Consider the following 25123-nt stretch of genomic DNA (forward strand, 5'->3'; position numbering starts at 1 on the left):
TTTTTTCCTGGTGACATCAGGCAGAGCTGGTTGCCCATCCTGTTAGGAGCCGAGCCGTTGCTGTGACTACTTGAATGTGGAATGTCTCCTGACCTGCCGCTGCTCAGCACTTCCGGACGCTGCCCATGGTGATAGGTAAGCTGCTGTCTTCTCCACTCCCTGCACAGCACCTGCAGAAATAGTAATAAAACCCCAGCTGACTTGTATACCAGGCCCTACCTTTGTCTTTCCCTAGGGCATGCATCATGTTCAAGGGTTTTTCCAGGATTATACAGGATTATAACATTGATAATTTATTCCTTTGTATAGTCTTGATTTCAGGATTGGCAGGGGTCCAACACCCAGGATCAGTTCCTTGAAGAGACTACAGCGTTTTGGTGCGTGTTGTGGTCTCCTTATTGAAAACCAAACACAGCGCTGTACATTGTATAGTGACTGTACTTGGTATTACAGCTAATCTCAATTTACTTGAATGGGACTGAACTGGAAATCGGCCATGTGACCAATGAATGAGGTGTCACATAGTCTGTGAAGAACTTGCTGATGAACCTTGTAAATCCCTTTAATTAGATGTGCTCACCAATAATACTAGATCTGTGGGCATCTGATGCCCAGGACACTTGCAGATCAGCTGTAACAAGACAGAGCAGCTCTCAGTAATGTTTACATACCATGAACTGCACAGAATCTGTAGTGTCGGGTGTAGGTGTTGCAATGCTGTCACGGATGTCAGACCCTCACAGATCTAAGGATAGGCTATCAATGGTAACAAATGTATAACCCCTTTAAGGTATCTGCTGGTTGGAGAGACTATCGCTTGGCGTATGATGTGCCATAAAAACCCGTATCAGTATTTTGTGAAGTTCTATTAAAGGGGTTGTCCCAGTCCAGTTTGCTAGGAGCCCCACTGATCACAGGGGTTGCACATGTCTGCTGTTTCTTCAGTACAGGACTGTAGGTCACTGGGAGGCAGGAGCTCCTAGCATTGTGGATAACTAGAATACTATGAGCCCATCCCGACACACTGATCAGGCGCCCATATAGACCAACTTTCATGGATGAAATTCTTTCGTGTGAATGTCTGTTTAGGTCATATTCGCCCAACCTTAGATGACAGTCGCATTTCTAGTAAATCTAGTTAAATACACAGTGATAATTTTTTAATTTAGTTACAAAAATCAAGACTATCCTATTGTTCGGATTTCAGTTTGCAGAATTCGGTCTTTAGCTATATGAAAAAGATCTTGAGCCGCAGAAGTTTGTAGAACAACTTTGCTATATGTGAACCAATCCCTAAAGGCCACTGTACTTGTTATTGAGGGAATGGCGGCATTATTGCCTGGGAAACACACCAGTTTTGTGAATGAGGTTTTGGAGTATTATTTGCAGCCTTCAAATGTTTTTATTCTACATTTGACAGAATTGTGTCCCTCATTTTAAACTTTTGTTTTCTCTTTGAACTTCTTCAGACTTCTTATGACCGGCATAGCTCAGTGCAAGAGCATGAAACTGAATGTTGTCACATGTACAAAGTCGCTGTTCACATTTAGTTATAGCCTTATTCACATGTCAGTATTTGCATCAGTGATTATATGATTTGTCACACAATCGCTGGTGAAAATCACATGTGAATAAGACCTAATATTTGCTACTAAAACAATAGCTTTATAAAGCTAAGGCCTCATTCACATCTGCGTCGGTAATCCATTCAGGGGGAGTCCGTTTGGGACACCCCTCCAAACGGACTACCAAACGCATTGGCGAGCGGTGTGCAGTGAAAGAACATGGCCCCCATAGACTATAATGGGGTCCGTGTGCTTTCTGCATGGTCTTCACATGGAACATGTGGACCGAAGAGTAGTTCACGATCTACTTTCCTGTCTGCATGGCTTGCGTGGAAAGCACAAGGACCTCATTATAGTCTATGGGGTCCGTGTGCTTTCACTGCACACCACTTGCCAATGAGTTCAGTAGTCCGTTCGGGGAGGGGGGGGGGTTCCATGTGGACTCCCCAAACGGATTACTGACGCAGACGTATTAATCTCTTCGGCTTGCAGTGTCCTGAAACCAAATTATTTTTGTGCTTTGTCTGTGGCTTGCTTTTTGCATCACTATATTAGTGCTTATTCACACAACAGGGTTTTCTGCTGTGTGTTAGCCATTGTATTAACTGTCTGCACAGTCTATTCACATATATATATTTTTAAAGGTCCTAGTGACCTTTCATGTCATTCCATGGGCTGTTTTCACGGCTTATGTTACCCTTGGGTGGCATTGCATGCAGCAGGACGTCCATATTTGCAATCCTTAGATGCCATGTTGCAGTGCAACGGTGCGACCTTCTTTTCAGTCATCCAAAATCACAGAATAGCCATAGCCTGAAAATACAAAAAACACACAAGCTGCAACCCACAGTAACACAAGTGCATACATCTTGTATTGGTTTTCCATTGTAAGCATACCATCTTGTATGTAGAGACTTGGACACCGGGTGCATGAAGTAGTAGAAGAGTTGCGACACGGACTTATTCATAGAGGAGCTTCTATAACTGTTTGGTCTCCATAGTGATCTCCTTGTGCTGTAGGAAGAAGCATAGAATAGATGGTTAGTAGCATGCTCGCTAGTACTTTATTGGACTGCTATAAAAATTCCTTTAAGGTTTTTTTTTTCTTGTGAGTTAGGGCAATAAAAACATAAACTGTCAGTGGTGGTAATCTGCATTTTTTTTTTTAAATTTATTTTCTTCAAGCGGAATGGGGGATGGAATATCTGAATGGTCGCCCAACGCAGTCGTGACCGAAGCCTGAATACTATATATTATATGTCTTGGGCTGTTTGCGTTAGAGACAGTTATACAGCAGATTCTTCTTGTACTCGCTAGGGGCGGTATACGGGAAGAATATGCAAATGTGTTTCCCAGGATGTAAATGGGGGGAAATACTACCACTGTATGCTGCCCTCTATTGGAAGCAGCTCCCTTGAACATCATGTCCAACTTTCCAACAAGCCTTTAATTGCAATGGTGCGGGATTTTGACTAGTCAGTATCATCCCAACTTTGCAAAATCCCGCATCATTGCAATTAAAGGCTTGCTTGGAAATGATGTTCAACGGAGCTGCTTCCAATAGAGGGCAGCATACAGAGGCAGTGTTTCCCTATTTACATCCTAGGAAACACATTTGTATATTCTTCCCATAATCCCCCGCAGTGGAGTAAAAATGGCATTTTAAGACTCCACACACCTACATGGTGGTCTCTCCCTAAGGAGTGACAATATCCTCATAAATAGGGGAGATATATGAAGACCGGTATTACTAAACCAGCCTGAAACCCCTAGATACAGCATCTAAAAACCCTAGTGGAAGTTAATAACAAAAAAACTCCCTTGCGTCCCCATTTTAGTATACTATAGTCCTGAGGGATCTTCTTAAAGTCTCTCTAAAAGGTTCGCCATCGCTGGTCTCCCCAGAGTGCCCAAACTGCAACCCAAACCCATTAATTTCTCAAAGTGCCAACATGGCAAATTAAACTTAATACTGTGCAGATCCACAAATGCGGACAGGTGCGGACCTGCAAAATACAGTCATGCGAGTGGAGTTTTACAGAGCTTTCAATAATACACACGACGTTGTACTGAAACGTAAAGGTCTCTGCATTTAGTACTTTTGAACAATTAATGATCACTATTTACATTTGCATTGTGTCATTTTATAGTGACCGTGCAATGTTATTACAGTCTGTACTAATATAACATGCTTGGTATAAAACAGATACCGTGTTATATCAATAGTGAAGGAATCCCACACAGTCCAATCTGCCACACGGTGGCCCCCACACAGTCCAATCTGCTACATGGTGGCCCACACACAGTCCAATATGCTCCGTGGGGGCCACTGCCACTGTATTTATTTATTTTTTAAATGTGGATTGTGAGCCCCACACAGAGCTCGCAATGTACATTTTTTTTCCCCTATCAGTATGTCTTTTTGGAATATGGGATGGAAATCCACACAGACACGGGGAGAACATACAAACTCCTTGCAGATGGTTTATTGGATTCGAACCGAGGACTCCAGCACTGCAAGGCTGCAGTGCTAACCACTGAGCCACTGTGTGCCTCCCCCAGTGTGGGGTATATTGTACTGTGTGGGAGACTTTGGAATATTTCACAGTGGCCCCCACACAGGTTATGAGGAAGCAGAGACTCCCAACATCGTAGATCGTTGTACTGTATATAGCATGGGCTGCTAGAGCCATGAACAGGCAAAGACCCCTGACTTCCTAGATCAGTGTACTGTATATAGTATCTGACAGAGGAGGCAGAGACCCTCAACATCACAGCATGGCCCATACTGTATACAGCATGGGCCGCTAGAGTCACGAGGAGGCAAAATCACAAAACGCCCTTGTTTCCCATATTTTATTTGCAGGTAAATAGGTGTGGATGGTATCTTTATGTTAAACTGCCCCCTGCAGTCAGGGGAGGGTACTGTCTGAGGTAAGGCTTGGCTCTTCCTCAAATTTGGGACAGTAGAGCAGTTGCCTATAGCAACCAATCCAATTCCAGTTCATGGAGATGCCATGTTTTTTCCAATGTAGATGTTAATGTCATCTCTGCTACATCTGTAGCTCATGGCATGAAGGCACTGACTAACAAACTCTTCAGACCGTTGTCATTCCTATAGGGTGTGTACGGATGCTGATTGGGGTCATTCCTATAGGGTGTGTACGGATGCTGATTGGGGTCATTCCCAGAAGCTATGCGACTGCTGTGGCTCGGTATATAGCTCATTGTTGACACATTGTGGGAACTTGTTGGGTGACCGGGAGCTATACCTTCTTGTCACACATGTTAGCAAACATGTTACTGCTCTGGGCGTGTTATCTGGCATCTTAGGACAGGATATAATGCGGCATAGCGATGGATACAGTCTTGTTTTTTTTGTATGAATGTTTCTTGTTCCGTTATGCTAATGGGTGTTTTATGCCATGGGGACCAAAAGACAGTGACGGTTACACACAGACCCCATAGACAAGGAGCTTCAAGTTGTGCCTTTGCTTATCATATACTAGTGGAATACCCGCGGCTTCGCTCGCAGAAAATAAGTTACTTTGTTGTTTATGCTAGCTAAAGTGAAATTGACATTTTCAGAGCTACAGTAAATCTTTTTTTCCACTTAAAATTTGTATTATTTTGGCATTTTACTTCAATAACATTGGTCATGAGACTCTTAATGCACAATCTTGAGCCGTTACACATTTTTGGTTGGTCAAGGTTCTGAAGCAAAATGATTGTGGCTCCAATGGATACATTACAGATTGCTCACTCTCCATGACTGAATCCATGGACATGTATGTGATTGCTAGACCAGGCAGCCTTCACTGAATTAGTAGATTTATGGAGATGACACTAATTTTTAGGCGCAAGGATTGCACATTCAGAAAGCCACTGATGGTTGTTAAAATTGCTACAAATATCAGGGACAACTTGGTCAATAAGTTCCATTACCGAAGATGTCATTTCACAAAAATCTTCCGGAAAGGAAAGGAGAGCAGTAGTGGAATCAGTAGAGAACCTGTCATTTCCAAGACGTAGTAGCTGGTGTGTAAATTTATCCGCAGTTGTATTTCCCATCAAATGAACTCACATAGTAGTAAGAGTTTGCTTCTGAACATGTATCCACAGATAAGAAGTCCCCCCATTAAATAATCGGTTCCCCGCAGATCTGTCAAGGTGCGATCAAGGACCTCGACTGCTTTCTTGTGCGCCATGGTACATTCATCCTAAACAATTGCTTTGCAAGTTTGTAATACCATCGCTTTCCCTGAGCCCTTAGGCTTAGACAGGGTTTTTTGGACCAGATTTTGACATGAGTTCAGGTTCAAAAAAGGGCTAGCCATGACTGGATGCCAGTGCAGTGCATACATTGCACCGCTATCCAGTCGTGGCATTCTGCTCCAGATTAGGATCAAATGAATGGTCCTAGTTGGTTGGGAGTGTCGCACCGTGAATGTCCACGGCTGATTCAGCCGCAGAATCCGCGTCAAAAAAGCGCATGTCGCTCGCGGAAAAACGAACCAATTCAATTCAATAAAAGGCTTTTTTTTTAGCCAGATTTTGACCCGGATTCCGCTTCCAAATCTGGACCAAAAAACCCTGTCTGCGTATATCTATGTATTTACGTGCGTATTTGATCCACGTGTTGTGCGTGCACAGTGCAAGTGTCTATGCGTCTGGTAGTTGTGTGTGAGTACGCCTGTGCTCTGTTCGTTCGTGTGCGTAGTGTGCATTCATCTGTGTGTGTTGTGGCATTTCTGTAGTGTTGTGCTTGTGGTTTGGTGTGCTGTCTGTGTGATGTTAATATGGTGTCTGTGAAATGTTTGTGTTGTGTGGGGTGGTGCGGCCCCTTTAGCAGCGACTCTTTGGCGACGTTGCTATAATCCGTTCTTGTCAGTCAGAACTGTTGTTTTCCACTCAGTACTTTCACTTTTCCCCATTATATGTATAGAGCCTAACTTTGGGGGCCCTAGCGAGATGAAACGTGTGCAGTATTCTGCTCCTGTGGGTGGAGAGGGGCGTGCCAAATTTCACCCAAATTGGGCGAGAATTGTGGATTTGTATAGAGCAAACTATTACAGGATTTGCAATATATATATATATATATATATATATATATATATACACAATTATATAGATAGCTAGATTGGCATTGTCTGTTTTTCATCTTTTCTTTTTTTGGTAGTAAAGCCATCAGTCTTTTACCTTTGCTCACATATTCCTATTATGTGGGCTATGAATATATAAAACCTATTCTGGTCCGCAACGTCATAACGTGCCTGACACTTGAGTCGTTATTCAGAATCTTCACAGAAAAGCTTTTAGAATGGAGGAAACACAAGTTATAGGAGATGCCGGGGTGTGAAACTGCTAGGATGTTAAAATTGTCCCTCTTGCAGGCTGCCAAATGGATGTCCAAAGCAGTATTCTGGTATTCTTTAAAGGGAGTCTGTCAGCAGGAATATCATGATCTAAGTAGTGGCAGTACCTTGGAGAGCAGCTTCTACACTTTCCAAAGATGTCTGCCTTATGTTGCATTGCAGATCTATTTTCATGAAAATCAGAGTTTGAATCTGATGCAAATTAGCTGAGAAGGGAATTAAGGTCGCGTCCTCTCTTACTGCGGCTTCGCTCTCTGCCCTGGATGACCATCGCTAACCGCATACAAAGTGCAAAAAAGTGTCAGTGACTCTCAAGCAATGGGGATGGAGCTGAGTGACAGTTAAAGGTGCTTCTCTATAGCAGAAAGTGAAGCTATGGCATACAGGCTTTCTCTTTACTGTAGACGGTACAAGCCTATAGAAGAGTATACTTGCACTCTTGAATACGCTTGTGCAGGCGGTAGGCGCATTTAATATAGGAAGATTGATTCTGATATATGGCAGTACAACAGAACCTTACAAGAAGGGAAATGCATTAAATGATATTTGGTTTGTGATCCTAAACCTAACCATCAACTTAGTTCTGTTTAATTCAGATATTAAATGTGTCACTTTTCTGTCACTGTCTCCATGGAGTCTCTCTGTTCCGTGCCTTCTTGTACCTTGTGCCTTTGAATGTATTTGCATAGTAAAATTCCGTAAATGCAGCACCCACGGGAGCAGACGGGTGCAGGGCTAATATGTTATGCTGGTTATGTCACATCAGCCATCAGGGTTGGGAGTTTTCATTCTCTATTCCACACTGTAAGCTAGTTGGTGCAATACTGTGTGCAGAGCAAAGTGCGTAACTTGGGGAATAAAGTGGTAATATTGGGAGTTGGAGGACTTTTTACCACTTCCATCCACTTGAGCTCTTTTGAGGCTTTAATAGAAGCTGGTGCAGATGGAATTTTTTGGCTAGCCCCCACAGTTCCCAACAATCTGTGCAGTTACTTTGGGCGACTAGACGTTCTAAGTGGGGGGTGTCAGGCAGCTGCAGACAAGGGGTGTGTGATCCTGAGGCCCCATTATAGGAAGGCAGTATAAAAGGTGTGAGCCACTCCCCCTTGCCTGTTCCTGCCTGACACCGCCCACTTGACATTAGAGAGTCTAGTTAGTCTCTTGGACACCCAAAATGGACTGATTGCTTGGGAACAATGTGGACTTAGGATTCTGTATGCACTAGAATAGGGTGAGCGTGAGAGGTCGCCGAGCGTTAGCTCCTGAGGAGGGTTGCTGGAGTCTGAATTGCAAAATCAGACAGTTTTAGATGGAGTTATGGAGTCTGGCTTCAAAATACATGGATTAATACTAATTATACAATTAATATTGTATAATTAGATGTATAGTTTTACATATTTACTTTCATAGAACTTCGTTTTTTTTCCTCTTGAATTAGAGGGGCTTTAACAGGCAGAATCGGAGGTGGGTGACGTATGCAGCTATCACGATAACATTTGGTAGGTAGTAGGATCTCTTGCTCACAGCTGATAGTTCGATATCTTGTATCAGCACTGGTGTCCCTTAACCCCAAAAGTGCCCCATCTTTCATCATAAGCCCTCTTCCTTTCTTCTTACCGCTGTCACATGTTCTATCCACCCGAAGAAGTCTAAAGCCATCCAGGGAGACAAGGTGCTGAATTATTCCTCTATACGATCTAGTGCAATGTGTGTTGTGTACAGATCCGCGCCATGTTGTTCCTTCTGCTCCCTTTTCGAAACTACGTGAGCACTGCTCAAATGTAACTATAATTTGAGCCAGCTTTCTGGTATGAGCTATACCTAAAATCTATAGGTCAGTACACATGGAGTTTTTTGGCCCTGATTTTGACACTGAATCCACCTCAAAATCAGCCTCCAAAAAAGCCTCCCAATAGAGCTCTATTAGGAGGCCTTTTTTGGAGGCTGATTTTGAGGTGGATACTGCATCAAAATCAGGGACAAATAACTGTGTGCACTGACAATCTCCCAGTTTCTGACTGTTGTAGATTTCTATTCGAGTGCACGAGCAAGTGCCTGAATTTATAAGAGGCCTGTGCCTGAATGAAGACTGGCATACAGAACTCTAGTCTTGACCTCTCTATCTATCTATCTATCTATCTATCTATCTATCTATCTATCTATCTATCTATCTATCTATCTATCTCTATTAGATGATTTTTATTTAGAAAATAGTCAAACATGGCCTCTGGTTTCTCTGCTTTGTTGCTTCCTCTTGACATGCACACATGATCTAGGCTGCGGTACGTGATGGCATCGTATGGCGTCTAGCTTCACGTTTTAACATCTTTCCTCTAATGGATGAAAGTCCTGCAGACCATGGCCTAACATAAGAATGACTATGTAAGATTTACTAGATCTTTCACCTAAGTCAAGTGCCCGTCTATTAGTATTATGCTGTAGCCCATTATCGTTGAGCACGATCTGGAGATGTTCTGTGGCTGCTTCTCTAGAAGTCTTGTCACGTGGCGACATTGTTGCTTACTGTATCAGGGTAGCGGATGGGATTAAGGGCATGCCTTGAAAGCCGGGTCACTCCTGGTCAGATGGATGGAGACCATGTGACGGGTGCTAGCAGGTGCAGGTGGAGAGCTGGCTCTTCTTGCTGCGGCTTCTCTGATGTGTAAGTGATCTTCTGTGACACGGTACTGACATTCTGTTAGCAGTAACATATTCCTTCTACGGGCTGGTGGATAGCAGGGGGTAGTTAGACTACTAGGTTGACAAGCCTTGCAAATTTTAGAGGGGAGGTGGGAAGAGGGGGGGACAACATACAGTATATATCCCCTGCAATAACCTAAGTGCATGGGGAAGTACAGTGTGCCGAAGGAAGTCTGCTCTTGTAAAGCCTATGTAAGCTTGTTGTGGTGTAAAGGTCTATTGTGCATTGAGTAATGTAGACTTTGTAAAATGGCTTGAAATTGTAGGAATTGGCTATTATCATGTGGCCCTTTCTTCCTGCTTATGGTTATGCACTGGTCTATAAACGATGTAAAGCCGTAGACTATTAAGGCTTATTCACACAGCTGTGTTTTGGTTTCTGAGATATCATATACAGCAGACGGCACAGGCACCCTTATAACAGGACTGTGAAGTTAGAGCCGGGACAGTTTTGGGAGTAGCAAAAAAGGTTATGGACTTTGGCGTTAAATAGAAAATTAGATGTATTATAATTATTGATATGGAGTATGTGTAAAAATAAATAAATATATACACAGTGGCGGACAAAAAAACCAATGCAGCATTTCACAAAATACAATGATTGTAGCGAAAATTTCTTGTCTCTTTCCATTTCTATCCTCTTCTCACCTGGATGATGAGTATTTGGTAATTTTGTACATGTCACGTGACATTTTTCAGTCGATTTCGTAGTAGGAGGTATACATATCATCTCCAGGGACTCAATTTATACACATCCCATACACTGACAAAATCCACTGGTGGTGCACTTTATTTGGTCACGTATGTGTGTGTGTGTGTGTGTATATATATATATATATATATATATATATATATATATATATATATATATATATATAGTGTGTGTATAATTTTTACGTTATGACTTTTGTGAAGGAGACTTTTATGTGGAAAAAGTAGTCAGTTTGTTTTTTGCCCTCCTGGCTCCACAGCACTGCTTAGTAGCCTATTCTATAATTCACACATCTGTTTTTCTATACAGACTAGTTCTGACTGTATTATGGAGGGCACACACTTGCATCTCCTAAGACGTATGGACTTTCTGTCTGCATTGCACCTGTAAATGTGGTCTTGTATAGATCAAGGTGAATCAAGTCTTACTATTAATGCACATGACAGAATGAGCAAACCAAGCGTTCCAGCGTTTCAAGAGCAAATCTGACACAGAATGGGAACGGAGCATCAGCAGAGCCTCTGTCATGTGTGTGAGGCCTTGGACCAAGTTGTGTGAATGTAGTAACGGTTGTGTGAATGTAGCCTGTGTGTGTCCCTGGACATGGACTACTAACATTATAGTTCTCCGAGAAGCCGGGAGTCCCTGCCTGCCAGCAAAACCCCTATTGATACGGTAATCCCTATTTTCCAGTTATTGGTAGTGTATGACAGATATAATGTGCGGAGTATTGTATTAGTATACGCCAGTAATGACTGCCTATGATGCTGCCCGTAATCCTGGTTCTCCGGTTGCCTGGGCAATGTCTCCGTATCCTGCAGGCTTTATTATATTGCTGCTGTATACATTTCACTTGACGTGCTTATTAACCTTGTATCCAGTATTTTACATGGACTCTATTTTATAGTATAAGCTTTTGGCCTTGGATCAAGGTCTGCTCATTAGGCTAGATCCCTAAGATGGAGGTAAGAGGATCATGACAGAAGCTGGATATTGTAACAAGCTGCTCCAAGTGTTAGACAATCTCGGCTTGGTTGTGTGATCTTTTGACGTGGCCATATACTCACAGGTGGTGAGTAGGGGACAATGGCTACTGCACACGGGTTTTGGACGACTATGACCTTGTCATGTTTCACAGTTTGTATCACTACTTTGTGTATGGAAAGATTCCTATGGGCACATTTGACAACCATACCTATTGGGGAGGGGGGGGGGTTGTGCTAGTACTGAGTCTGGGGGACACTCTGTGGTAGGTCATATCACGTAGATGTGTTTTGGTACTAGGATACAGAATACAATTTGGGTACATAGTAACATAATATGGCAAAGGGTCTGTGGTCTGAAACCCAGACACTAGTTCTTTATTTTGGCTCAATTATCTTCATTCTTGTAGTGTCCTTACCTGATAACCTGGGCACATTAGAAGGACATCATGGCCGGGTTTCTGACAAGTCCCAGACAAGTTACAAAGTTCCTGCATTCATGGTCTTATTCATTGGCAACTGATCAAGACGACAAGTCACCTCTATGGCTTGGCAGTTAATCAAAAATAACCGAAATCGACCGAGATGACCAGTGTGATTTTGTTAACGTTGGTTATTATATTATTTACAGCTTTGTTCAGACCGAACCAAAACTGCTATTATGCTCTGGGGTCTAAAGAGTCCACACAGTATAAGTGGAGTGCCAGGAGGAAACATAAAAATGTGTTAGGGTGGGTTCACACCTGCGCCCGATCTCCGCTTTCAGGTTTCCGTCTTCTGCCGAGAGAAACAGGACAGGAGACTGAAACCCGGCGGTCAGTTTTCAAACCCATTCACTTGAATAAATAAATGACAAATATGTCAGCTCACCCACAAATCTTCTGATTTAGAAAGAAAAAATATCCATTACCTTATGAAGAAAGGAAGGTGCTCGGAAAATTCGGCCTCTCAGCCCAAGGTGTAGATACAAGCGTCCATAAATTGAAAAAATCCAGCATCAATTCCTTGTATAAAACGTAACTTTTATTGTGAAAAAGTTTTCCGGAGCATGAGTCGCTCCATAAAATCAATTACAGATATTCATGATGGCAGAGATGAAATGACGTCTGGCTGACACGTTTCGGGGCGTTATTATAGCCCCTTAATCATAGCATTTCATCTCTGCCATCATGAATATCTGTAATTGATTTTATGGAGCGACTCATGCTCCAGAAAACTTTTTCACAATAAAAGTTACGTTTTATACAAGGAATTGATGCTGGATTTTTTCAATTTATGGACGCTTGCATTCACTTGAATAGGTTTGCAAAGTGACCACTCGTGAACGTCTCGTGCCTCTCCGCAGCAAAACACTGTTTGTTTTTACTTGGACACAAAGTCCCGCATGTTGCTGAGGAAAGGCAGAAGACGTTCACGAGTGGTCACTTTGCAAACCCATTCAAGTGAATGGGTTTGAAAACTGACCGCCAGGTTTCCATCCCCTGTCCAGTTTCTCTCGGCAGAAGACGGAAACCCGAAAGCAGAGACCGAGCGCAGGTGTGAACCTGCCCTTACTCACTTCTCCACCACATAACGCTAAGCCCCAAGGAGCGGTCCCTGATGTCAGCCAGAAGTGCCTAAGACAGCAGGGAGTCACCCCAGCACGTCGGAGAGGTGAGCAACATCGGTTTTTATGTTCGCTCACCTCCCCTGGCCCTCTGCTTGTTAGACTCTGTGGTCCCAGAGTTTAATGATTGCAGTTTCGGTCCAGATGAACCTCGCAAGCCAAATCTCACAGGGTTCGCCCACCACTTCATAATATTCTAAAGGGGGTTTGGTTTAAAAGGGGTGTCACAAAAAAATTTCTTAAAAAATCACCATTAATCGTATATAGAGGTAAACTGCCTGATGAGTCGCTCAGCCCTAGTCGCTACTCTGGAGTTCCAAGATATATAGTAATAATGAAGCTCATCTGGAGCGGGGAATGTCCTGTAAACTTTACTCCCTGAGTAACCCGTCTGAAGTTATTTTCTGTGTGCGTATATAGAACAGGAATGGTGGCACCAATGTGAATACAGCCTTAATTGTAATTCTTAGACTCGGAAGGTAAATGAAGAGCATTCAGTATTTTGCTTTATCAGATATTATTGTAAAGTTTGCTGATTTTTAGCGGTTTTGTTTGCCGACTTGTCAGCTCTATTCCACCCACCGTCATGTCAGCCCGGCTCGTCTCTTGTGATCACTTGATAGTAATACTGTAATTACGTGCGCCGAGATGTTTCCTTTGAGAGTCTGGCTCTGTTTCTGCCGATAATTATACAATTATTCACCATACATAGTAGAATGGGAATATCACAATTTTTTTTATTTAATTTTTTTTCTCCCTTGCCATCTGTTCTGTTAACAGCATTTAGTAATACGCTTTATATCAGGGGTCCTCAAACTTTTTAAACAGTGGGCCAGAGGCAGAGCAGGTCGCACAGACATCGGGAACGGTGCCCTCCAATAGGTAAAGTGAAGTGCGCTCCATGGGCTGGCCCGAGCTCCCCAGGAGCTTCATTATAAATGCACGCCTGCCAGCGTTGTCGGCAGGGCCAGACAGAAGTGCTTGGCAAGCCGCATGTGGCCCGCGGGCCGCAGTATGAGGACCCTTGCTTTATAGCATAGTCATGGCCATAGGCAGCCATAGACTGAAGCCAACTCATTGAGGTCTATGGGAGAGTTTTCTAGACTTGCACGATTATGCCACAAACCATATTTATTCTGTCTATAGGGTAGAGGATACACTTTAAATTGTTGGGGTTCTGGTTGCAGAGTTCACAATCAGTATACCAGAGAGGCAGGTCCATCAAATTTTGTCATTTTGGCAGCACATTTAGATTGCAGAAAGTATATGTATTTTATGAGTCCGGTGTATTCATGAGGGGTTACTGTGTATGCAAGTGTACATAGCTGCCAATGAATCACCGTCCTATGTGGCCAGGGGGGAACTGTCCTCATGAATTCACCAGACTCATACGCTACATATGGTGCATTCTTCCAGTACTTCTAGCACTCAAACAAGACGACATTTGTGACATTATGGACCTGTAGCTACAATATTCCGCATATTCCCTGCATAACTCCTGACCCATCGGGCCCTTGTGGTGTTATATTTCCAATATATTATCATATGACATGAAGCTACTGAATATTTAAGTGAAATGGAGTATGCATGGTAGATATGAGCTGAGGCTGGAGAGAAGCGATGGCAGCTTCTACTGTAATTTTTCTGTCTGGTTTTGGCTATAATATGGATGACTGTGTTCCAAATCTCAAAGTTGATTCCAAGGGTAAGAAGGATCAGGCATGTTGAATTTCAGTATGATCGATCCTTTTGTTTTTGGGGGAGATGAAGTGTCTGGTAGAGGCTTACTGTATCTCTCCACTGAAACTGCATGCTCATTTGGTCAGACTGTGTGTGCACGTGTATGGGGAAGTCAGAAGGAATAACTGTCAGCCAAATAACATCTCCTAAAGCTATTCATAAAGGCACTTCCACTTTCTTTTCCTTTTTTGTAACAGTCAGGTCTAGTTTTGGGTGGAGGAAATGACTGGTTTCAACCTAAAAATTAGAAATGTCAAATTTTATAGAATTGATATGATATAACTTGATACATGTTACAGTAGTGTATGTGGACTGTCAAAAAAGAAAACAAAAAAAACAATTGAGTCTTTTCTCCTCGATTTCACAGTCCTGGTGGTCACAGCTTATAGAATTCCTTAATGCAATGGTGATCAGTTGATCGCTACCGGTTAGACTCCTCTAAACCAGCCATTGTGAAGTCAGGCAACTACTTCTACAGGGGTAATATATACCATTGCTGTTAATAGCGCTGGGCGACCCTGACCTAAATCAAAATCACAATGAATCGCCTCGATCATAATTAATGGTGATTACTTAGGTCATGCCCTATTTAAACCACACCCCTCTTAGAGTTTTGGGAAGACCTCGCAAGGTTACCCGGCGGTTTCAGTTGAACTGAAAATGGCTGAACTGAAACTGCTATTATACTCTGGGGTCTTTTCACAGGTCCAGAGGAGGTGATGAAACATAAGTGTATTACTAATCTCTCCTGGGCTCCGGCGCTGCTCCCTGCTGTCTTCTCTGCCTGTAGTCAGGGAACACTGAGGCTTGTGACTGAGCCGCAGCACGTGATGCATGCACAAAAATGTCGCAATGCCATGTGACCACTGAGGCCAATCACGGGTCTTAGTAGTCTCTGACTAAAGGCTGAAATCAGCAGGGAGCCACACCGGAGCCCAGGACAGGTGAGTAACACTAAGCTACCACTCAATATACTTTGGGGTCTGAAGAACGGCAATCCATTACAGTTTTCTGCTTGGTTCTGGCGCTTAGAGGGTGTAGAGTGGGGGCACTTATCCCACTGATATGCCCTAAAACAACTCCTATGAAATGATAAATGGCTGCCTATGTCGTCATACTAATAACTGCTTATATAGTCTCTGCTGCCAGTTGGTAAAGTGCACACACCTTGCTTCCTATTGACATGGATGACAAAAAGCATCGGCTGCTCTGTCTTCTTTGAGGTCCTGGAAACGCAGGAAATCGTTTAAAATTGGGAACAAAGATGATTTCTGAAGCTCCCCCTGTTCTAGAATAACAATAGCAAGCTACACTCTACCTTAGCCATTGTGAACATTTCTCAACTGGTCTAACACATTTCAAGCATATACATATACGTCACAGGAGCTGCATTTTTATGATGATCTTTTCCTACGATTTTTTGCAAGCATTGCTTTTGCACTGGATAGAGCTCTTGAATCGCCTGTATGTGAATAGATTTCAGCCAGCAAGCACTTGTCTCCCTGCACCAGAGCTGTGGGTGCTGCTTCCTTGCAGTCATGTGTCCCCACTTTCTTCCAGATTTCAGCCTATGTCCTGGAGTGCTCAGATTATAGGAACACTGAGCCCATCTTGCACCCTGAACATTGTGCTGGAGACCCACTTTATGTACAGGTGAGTAGCCATCCTTACATCAAGTGACATTGCTGTGTATATTGCTGTAGATCTTTTGTGATGGTGGTCGCTCCCGTTCCTAGCAGAGGACTGGTTGCACCTATTTAGGCTAGGTTCACACCTGCACCTGCTTTGTGGATCCACTTAAAAAAACGTGAAGAGAACTTTGTTCTCCGCATTTTTCGGGCAGGAGCCTGGTGGACTTCATTATGGACTATATACATTATGGTCTATAGTTTAACCATTTTAAGTGGATTAGGTTTCCATTCTTCGGTTCCCCAAACGGACCCGAAGACTGGAAACCCAGGCGCAGGTGTGTACCTAGCATAAGTCACAGTTATAATGAATGAGGGATATTGAAACGGCGAAGAGGGCATCTTATCCTTTGTAGGGTGTCCCTTGTCCTATAAAAATAGGGCTTCATGGTGACTCTTGGTTGTGGGAAAATCTTGCAAATTCAGTGCTTCGTGATTTGGTGGATAAGGGTGGAGGGAGTAATGGCTGACTTGCAGACTTTGCAAGAATTCTAACAGCTCGTAGTGATTCTTTATTTTGGGAGGGGGGGAGGTGACTACTGCAGAAACCATAGGAGAAGAGCAGTGTCACTAGTGGCAACATATGTAGAAACCTTACATCCAGGAGTTGTCAAGAAGAAAAAAAAAGTGGTTGGAAAGCTTGAGAATTTCACTGGTCTTGCCAGTATTTTAGGCCGAATAGGGACTACTTGCATGTAGTTGGTGATAGGCTACTATGGTCACATGTAGATAGCCGGGGGTGGGGGGGTGATAGATGACATGAACGAAGGATTGATATATTCATCCACATGCAGAATAGTTTTATTGAACACCATCAAATGTATCACAGTTGAAATATATCCAGTAACTTAAATATATTAAAGCAATGTTTCATGTAAGGCCCTTCATCAGGCAGGGATGTAAGAGGTGTGGTCACGTCTGAAGACTTCCTGCTTCAACCCATTGGGGGCTACCAGAGGTTTTGGTAGACCATGAGCATTGTGTTGTGTGACAGTGGTTCCCCTAGAGCAGGGTTCCTCAAACTGCGGCCCGCGGGCCCACCAAGCACTTCTGTCTGGCCCCGTCGACAACGCCGGCAGGCGTGCATTTATAATGAAGCTCCTGGGGAGCTCGGGCCAGGCCATGGAGCGCACTTCACTTTACCTATTGGAGGGCACCGCTCCCGATGTCTGTGCGACCTGCTCTGCCTCCGGCCCACTGTTTAAAAAGTTTGAGGACCCCTGCCCTAGAGGGTTGATGCGTGAGAAGCCTTCACACCTGACCACGTCTTCCCTCTTACATCCATGCCTGATTAAGGGTCTTACCCAAAACATTGCCTTAAAATATTACTTGCATTATTGGATATATTTCAATTGTGATGTCTTTGATGTGAAGTAAAACTATACCGCATGTAGATGAGTGAGGTGTGCCATCTTATTTTCTTCTACTTATTGAGCTACTTTGGGAATTTTGGTGAGTTCCCTCTAGAAGAAAGGATTGGGCATGATGAAACTTGGTATGCTCAATATTGTGTTCCCTTGGAGATAAGATGCCACAGGTGCCTGGCAGTGCCTTTTTTCTTTCTTCTTAGGCTGGTCTTACACGACCGTAGTTTTACATCGCAAATGGTCCGCAATTGCGGGTTTAAAATTGCGGACCATTTACGGTCCCATAGTTTTCTATGAGGCCTCTTACACGACCGTAGATTTTGTCAGCGGTGTGGCGCGCCACAACCATGCTCCGGACAGTACACCGCATGTCCCTAATGGCCGTGCTTTTACGGCATGGCACGGAAGGTCCAATAGAAGTCTATGGGCGCGTGCATTTTTGCGGATACACAAAACACGTTCAGTGTGTATCCGTAATTGCGCATGTCAACATGTGTGTTTTGTGGTGTTTTGTTTTTTGTGGATCAGCATAATACTGATACACACAGAACGTTGCGGATGCACTTTGCGGTTGGGCACGGACGTCTGCGGAATGAGTTTTTAGAGGGAAATTTGTGTTGCGGATCCGCAAATTGCGGACTGCAAAAACCACTACGGTCGTGTAAGACCATGAAACTACATGCATGCTTATCTAAACTCAACTATAACAGGGCGTTCGCACTTGTGTCCGCTCGTCAGGACTCTGTCCTAATCCCCAGAGAAACTGCATAGGACATGGCTTCCCGGCGATCAGTTTTCATGTGAATGGGTTTTTACAGCAAACCGCTGGTGGCCATATGCAGCCTCATCACGGGGAGACTGTGTCCGTGCCAAAAAAAAAAAACTAAAACAAAGTCAAACATGCAGGACTTTGTGTCTGTGCAAAAAAAAAAAACGGTTTCCAGACGGAGAGATTGCATACAGACGTCGGCGGTTACCTTTAAAAACCCATTCAAATGGATGGGTTTTAAAGCTGACCACCCGGGGAAGCCATCCCCTGTCCAGTTTCCCCGGGGTTTAGGACAGAAACCCCTGGGCGGACAGCGGCGGTAATGTGTACACCCCCTTAAACATATGGGCATCTTAAAACTTCCCATGCGTCTGTGATAAGACGGCTGAACGTGACTATTTTGGGATGGCTAATTTGTGTGTGGGTCGCTCCTTTCTTCTGACACCAGATTGGAGACTGGTTTTGTATGAACAGTCCCTCAGACTTGAGACTGTGCGTAAGCCAGATTTACTAGCGTGAACACTATGCCGAGACACTTCGCGTTATAGCTATTCTACTTTGGGATCATGCGTGGGTTTGGTGCTGCCTACAGGTACAGCTGTTATTTTGAGGGTCCTTGTTTTTGGAACAATGGGCCAAAGACAATTTATTTCTAGGCCATCTCCTTGAAATGTTTTAAAGTTTCAATGTAAAAGCAGCCATATAACATTTTGTGTCATAGATGTGAGATTTGTGTGTGTATATGATATACTATTTTTTTTTCAACTATATCACCACCCAAGATGGGTTTTTTTCTTAGACTCTTTACAGCTTTTAGTGTGTGTGTGTGTGGTGTCTTTTTTTTTTTTTTTTTTTTTTTTTTTTTATCATAGTACTGGTATTTTTGAGAAGTATTTCAGATTCTAATGCAGTGTTAAGTTGTGTCATGTCTTACAAAAAGTAGATGCCATGAGGTTTTAAGAAGGTCTACCAAGTTTAGGCGATCTAGAACCGTTTTTAGATAGACCTGTTAACATTAGCATCTAAAGAGTCTCTCATTTAGTTCAGACTTTGGGGTGAATAAGAGGGCATTCACACGGAGTAAAGTGGCGCTGATTCTGCCATGATAACTCGCGGCAGAATCAGCGCTGATAAAGACTCCCATTGACTTCAATGTGTTACGTGCGTTAAATGGAACCCATTGAAGTCAATGGGAATGTTTTTATCAGCGCTGATTCTACCACAAGTTACCGTGGCAGAGTCGGCGCCATTTTACTCCGCGTGAATGCCCCCTAAAGGTGGTGTTTAAAAAAAAATAACTAAAAAATGGTCATGACTTAGCAGCTTTTGTTTTTGGGCAGTTTAAGGACACACCTCTGCAGTATTTTTTTTTAGTACATTTCTGACTATACTTGGTCGGGTATATACTACTTAAAAAAAAAAATAATATATATAAATAAATATATATAATATATATATATATATATATATATATATATATATATATGCGGTGCCCAAAAATGCCATAGATTTCTCTACGTTTTTAGCATTTATTTTAAATGCGCCACATGTGATGAGATTTATGTGAATAGGACCTTGTCATGCGATGACCGTGAAATTGAACATTTTGGTAAAGATGTGCTGGCAAGAGGATTCTTATTCAACCCTTGCTAGCAGTGAACTCAAAAAGCGGGGGGAAAAAAAAACTTTGAAAGTTTCCATCTTTTTTTTTTTTCTCCTCAATTTTTCAAAACTTGAGTCCACTACATGGATAAATGGCCCTGTAATGATCTAATCTTCTGCCCTCAGTAACATTAGTGTTTTTCTCTTCTGTTACATTATCATTAGACAGAGTATTTTCCATAGTTTTTCTCATTATGTGACATTAAATTGTGTCCTGAGCGAAGAACATTAATGGCTTCACCATCAATAGAAGAAATCGCAATATTGCAAAGGATTTTTAATGGTTCCTTAATGTTAGACCTGGTGTAGACTGGTTAATAGTTGTACATTGTAGTCTCTGAATCTGTTGTATATGTAAATGTCCTCATAAATAATGTAGAAATACGTGTTTCACCACTATATATTTTATTAAAAATGCATTTTTGTCTGTGCAGGACCTGTGTCTTGCTACTAGAGATGAGCGAGTAGTATTCGATCAAATACCTCTTTGCCATAGGAATGCGTGTAAGCGGCCGATCACCAAGGAGTTAAGCGCATCGAATATTTGATGTGCTTATCCCCTTGGTGATCAGCCGCTTACACGCATTCCTATGGCAGTGAGGTATTCGATCGAATACTACTCGCTCATCTCTACTTGCTACCAATTCAGTCAAGATTTTCTTTAGTGGCCTTTAAAGCTTAAGGCTATGGCCTCACGTTGCGGTTTTTAAGCCAGAGTCAGGAGTGGATTTTACAGAAGGGAAAAGATCTTCCTATATATTTCCCATTCCTTTTCAATCCACTCCTGACTTTGACTAAGAAAAAAAAACGCAGCAAAATCTGCAACAAAAAAATGCTGTGTTTCCACAACGTGGGGCCTCAGCTTAACTGGGTTTTCCAGACTAAAAATATTGTTCCCCGATATCATCAGTTGAGGGATGAATTGGAAGGCCCCAATACACCTAAGATAGTCAACTGGTCTAGCTGACTCTGGCAAAATTTCTTGTGTGTATGGGGGCCTTTAGACTGTCACTAGAGAGCATGCATGCCACCAAAATTGAAGAACATATAAGACTTTCTCTTACCATCTAGATTTGCATTACTCAGTACAGATACGACAAAGTAAATTTTGTCTTAGTCTCCTTGGTTTTACAGTCTAACCTAAAGCATATGTTCTTTGTTTGTAGGTGTGCTATAAGGGGTGACCGGGTTGGAGAAGACCATGGCAGAGGGCGGCAGCGGGACAAGTGGATCTTCGGCAGTGGGAGGTGTTACAAATGTTTCTTCTCTTCCTCCCGGTGATTCGCAACTCATAGCATTAATTGTTGAACAGCTCAAAAGTCGAGGCCTGTTTGACGGTTTCCGGAGGGATTGTCTAGCTGACGTTGACACAAAGCCAGCGTACCAAAACCTTCGACAAAAAGTGGACAACTTTGTCTCTACTCACCTAGACAAGCAGGAGTGGAACGCTGGAATGAACAAAAACCAGCTCCGAAATGGACTGAGACAAAGTGTCATTCAATCCGGAATGCTGGAAGCTGGAGTCGATAGAATTATTTCCCAGGTGGTGGATCCAAAAATGAATCACATATTTCGACCACAGATAGAAAAGGCTATCCATGAATACTTGGAGTCCCAGAAAAAAGAGGAAGTGGTGCCAGCTCCACCTCTTCCTCCGCCACCTCCTGAGCCAGAAGAACAAGATCCTCCTGTGCCCTCTCAAAGTGCCTCTTAGAGGAATTCCTGCGTATGAAAGATTTCACTCAAGAATCCGCAATGCCAATAAGCAATGTATAGCTACCTGTAGCGGGGTGCTCAGTAGATTACATGAATTTTAAGTGCAGAAAATAGAACTGGAAATGAATGAGTTGGAGACTGTGGTCTTCATTCATGCTAGCTTGAGAACTTCGTAGATGGTCTGGGGTCGGTGGGTAATCTCTGATCTATAGGTAGGACAGGGTGGACATCACTTCTGATGTCAAATGAACTCTTTGTAGCTGCCTAGTAATTTTTTGCATGTGGCAATATTTACTTTGAGATGGAAATTTGAGATATCATGTCTACTCTCCATGATTTGTTTGCCTTTGTATAATAGACTACCTAACGTATCAGTTGAATGTACAAGTGTCACCATTTCAGATTGCCAAAGTGTGCTCAGCTTGTATTTCTGATTTTACTTTTAATACTTTTTTGCTGCTTTTGAATAAAGAATTTTTGTTGTTGTCGGCCTACACGGTGGATTTTCTTTCATGCCTGAAAATAAATGCTTTTGATAATAAAATCATTCTCTTGGAGGTTTTTTTTCTTGTATTGTTGCTGTATGGTTGGAAAACATATACTAGATGATATTAACCCCTTTGTGCTGCAGCCAATTTTTTTTTTTTTCTATAATACATTACAGTATATTTGTAAAATCCATAGAGGTCTATTACAGGCTGCTCATGGAAGCATGTGATAGACTTATACTAGTGACAGTAGCAGCGCCGCACCTCCCATGAGGCGAACTGAAGCGACCGCTTCAGGCGGCGCTATGTCAGGGCCCCAGGGAGGGCGACATTTTTCCTTTCCTAAGCCAGTCCAGGACAAACTGTCCTGGACTGGCTTAGCACCGAGCGGTGGATTGGGGAGGCCACTGGAGCAGCGCTGCTCCAGCAGCCTCCCCTCACGCTCAGGCAGAGAGCAGGTCCTCTCCGTGCCTGCTCTCTGCCTGCGAACGGCGCTAAGCCCTGCCCCTCGTTTTGCCCCGCCCCTTTCACTCAGCCACGCCCCCTTCGCGCTGCCCCCTCCTCCGGGGGGGGGGCTTTCTGTCGTTCGCCTCGGGCGGCGAAAGGGGTAGGTTCACCCCTGGACAGTAGGCTCCCAGCTTTCATAGGAACGACTCGCCAACCCTGAAACTTGTTCCAGGGACAGAGATCTTGCTTTAAAAAAAAAAAAAAAAAAAAGCTGATGTGCACGTCCAATTGATGCCTCAGTCACGTTTCACCGAGGCATTTAAAGCGGTAATGCCGATCAGAGCTGGTCTTGATCGTTCCATTGTGTAATAAATCTCCAAAATGACCGCCATGTTTAAAGACCTGATATGTGTAATCATATGACGGAAAAGGTTTAAGTGCAACTGCAAAGCCAAGTGCATGAAGGCAGTCTACCTCTGTGTGTACTCTCATATTTTCCCGTACAAGCTATGCTTCGAGGAAGAATACCACCATAATGCATATAATGGAACTTGCCATTTGTGTAGGTGACTCTATATGGAATCTGCCAAAAAAAAATGTTGCTGCATGGATTTATGGTATATAGAGGAATAGTAATGGCCTATAAACTTATATGGGTAACTTAGTAATGGATAGTACAACTTAAAGTCTATAGGAAGCCATGGTTAATCAGTGTGCGCAAGTGCTTAAGACTCTATGTATTTAGGTATGCAGGGTTGTTTCATACTATTAAGAGAACATTTCATGCCGTCTGAGATTGGCGGTATTATTTACTGCTAGAAAGCTAACTAAATTTACAGCACAGTTATTACAATCCTGGAAAACTCCCAGAACTCTCACCTGCATGTTTGCACATTACCTGGCACAAGTAAATATAAATGACACTGGCCGCATGCGATCATTGAGCATCTGATGCTTTACCCAAAAATGTCACGTTGCGGGCAATAATTGGCGTTACGACTGGTTATAAGGTTTGTAAAATATATGGACGCTCTGGGGGATTTACCAAGACTGGCAATTCCATGCTGGCCTTGATGACCCCTGTGGCGGCAGAGAATACACCTAATATGTGATGGGGTGTGTTCTTTGTCAGAAATTGGGCACATACTCAGGCATTCTGTGTACCAGCGCTGAAGTCTATGCCAGTTTGTAGCTGCTGTAGATTATACTCATCGTGTATACCCGCAGCACATCCATGCCACCATGTCTTTTTAGAAAGTGGTAAGGGGTATAAAAACCTGTTTTTACATCCGTTTGACTATTTTTTGGAACAAATCTTACACTATGAATGGGGCAGAACCGTTCCCTCCCTCGTAAAGAGTCCCTGACCTCGGTGCAGAAGGTACAAGATGTTATATTGCTCAGTTAAGCCATGCGTTGTATGGCCTTTGTTCTTGTGGGTTTCAGTTAATACTCGCAGCTTAGGCCTGTTGACTTTAGGTTCCACTACAAGCTTACATGGATATCACCCTTGTTCTGCAGTTGGAAGAGAAGCTTTGTGTTTTGTTTTTTGCCTCCATGGAGAATGAAGCGTCATAGATTTCTGTCAGCTGGTTGAGATCTGTTACTAAAAAATTGAAGACGGCAATAATGATTTTGCAGCACTGTCAATATGGCGTGTGGGAGGCACGTCACAGAACACGTCATGCTGTGGCATGTACTCAGTCATGGCTTAGGGAATAATGCTGCCTTTCTAAGCTAAAAGAGCTCGGGGGACAAAAGGCCGATTGTTTGCTGTCAATGCTAAAAGCTTCTCTCAGATCTGAATTGAAGATGCATTTGTGTCCTCGGAACATACAAGAGATTCTCAACTATGTCTTATAAACTTTCAGACAGCGAATACTCGACAAAAAGACGACATTGGGGTGAGCCTAATTTTATTATGGAGAGCGGGAGGACTGGGGCATTATGGGTCATTAGTTTTTTAAGGAGGTCGATGGATAGATGAAAGAGGCTTTATAGTAGATCACAAGCCGTCACGGTTCGCTGTAGAATAAGTTGTATATAAATAGCTACTAACAGCCTATATAGGAGTACATTAGATAATATTGCGCTGCCGTGTGCGCCATATTTATCATGACTTTGTGGTTTGTTTGTTTTTTGTTTTTATTTTACTTTTGCAAATCGCTTTCAGGACATAAACATGGTGTATACGTTTGCATATGGTGCTGAAGATGTCCCAGACCTATGTGCAATTTTGTCTGCCATTAATTAATAGAAACTTTTTTAACTCTACGATCCCCTTGTTTACAATTCCATAATCCAA

At 43.0% G+C, this 25123-nt stretch overlaps 2 protein-coding genes across 4 annotated transcripts in view; both read left to right on the top strand.

Annotated features, from left to right (window-relative positions):
* The first annotated feature begins 15 nt into the window (after nt 1-15).
* On the top strand, nt 16-22380 carry BOD1 (biorientation of chromosomes in cell division 1). 3 transcript variants are annotated; one of them, XM_075287613.1, is made up of 3 exons: nt 16-135; nt 16242-16334; nt 21334-22366. In XM_075287613.1, exon 3 carries the CDS (start codon nt 21369-21371, stop codon nt 21879-21881), a length of 513 nt encoding a protein of 170 aa, XP_075143714.1. In that variant the 5' UTR covers nt 16-135; nt 16242-16334; nt 21334-21368; the 3' UTR covers nt 21882-22366. The 3 variants fall into 3 exon arrangements, with proteins under 3 accessions (XP_075143714.1, XP_075143715.1, XP_075143716.1); XM_075287615.1 differs by lacking the exon at nt 16-135 and adding an exon at nt 9477-9602 and having other exon boundaries at nt 21334-22380; XM_075287614.1 differs by lacking the exon at nt 16242-16334 and having other exon boundaries at nt 39-135.
* A 2206-nt stretch (nt 22381-24586) lies between these two features.
* Nucleotides 24587-25123, top strand: part of PTPDC1 (protein tyrosine phosphatase domain containing 1) — a 29307-nt gene continuing 28770 nt past the window's right edge. The window contains exon 1 of the mRNA XM_075287609.1: nt 24587-24722. Coding sequence (XP_075143710.1) covers nt 24671-24722 — 52 coding nt within the window. The 5' untranslated portion in view covers nt 24587-24670. The remainder of the gene's footprint in view (nt 24723-25123) is intronic.

This window comes from Leptodactylus fuscus, chromosome 9 (genome assembly GCF_031893055.1).
Source record: "Leptodactylus fuscus isolate aLepFus1 chromosome 9, aLepFus1.hap2, whole genome shotgun sequence".
In the NCBI taxonomy this organism is placed as follows: Eukaryota; Metazoa; Chordata; class Amphibia; order Anura; family Leptodactylidae; genus Leptodactylus; species Leptodactylus fuscus.

Excerpts from the sequence above, each read along its gene's own strand:
- BOD1 (XM_075287613.1), top strand. The coding sequence starts at position 21,369 with ATGGCAGAGGGCGGCAGCGGGACAAGTGGATCTTCGGCAGTGGGAGGT.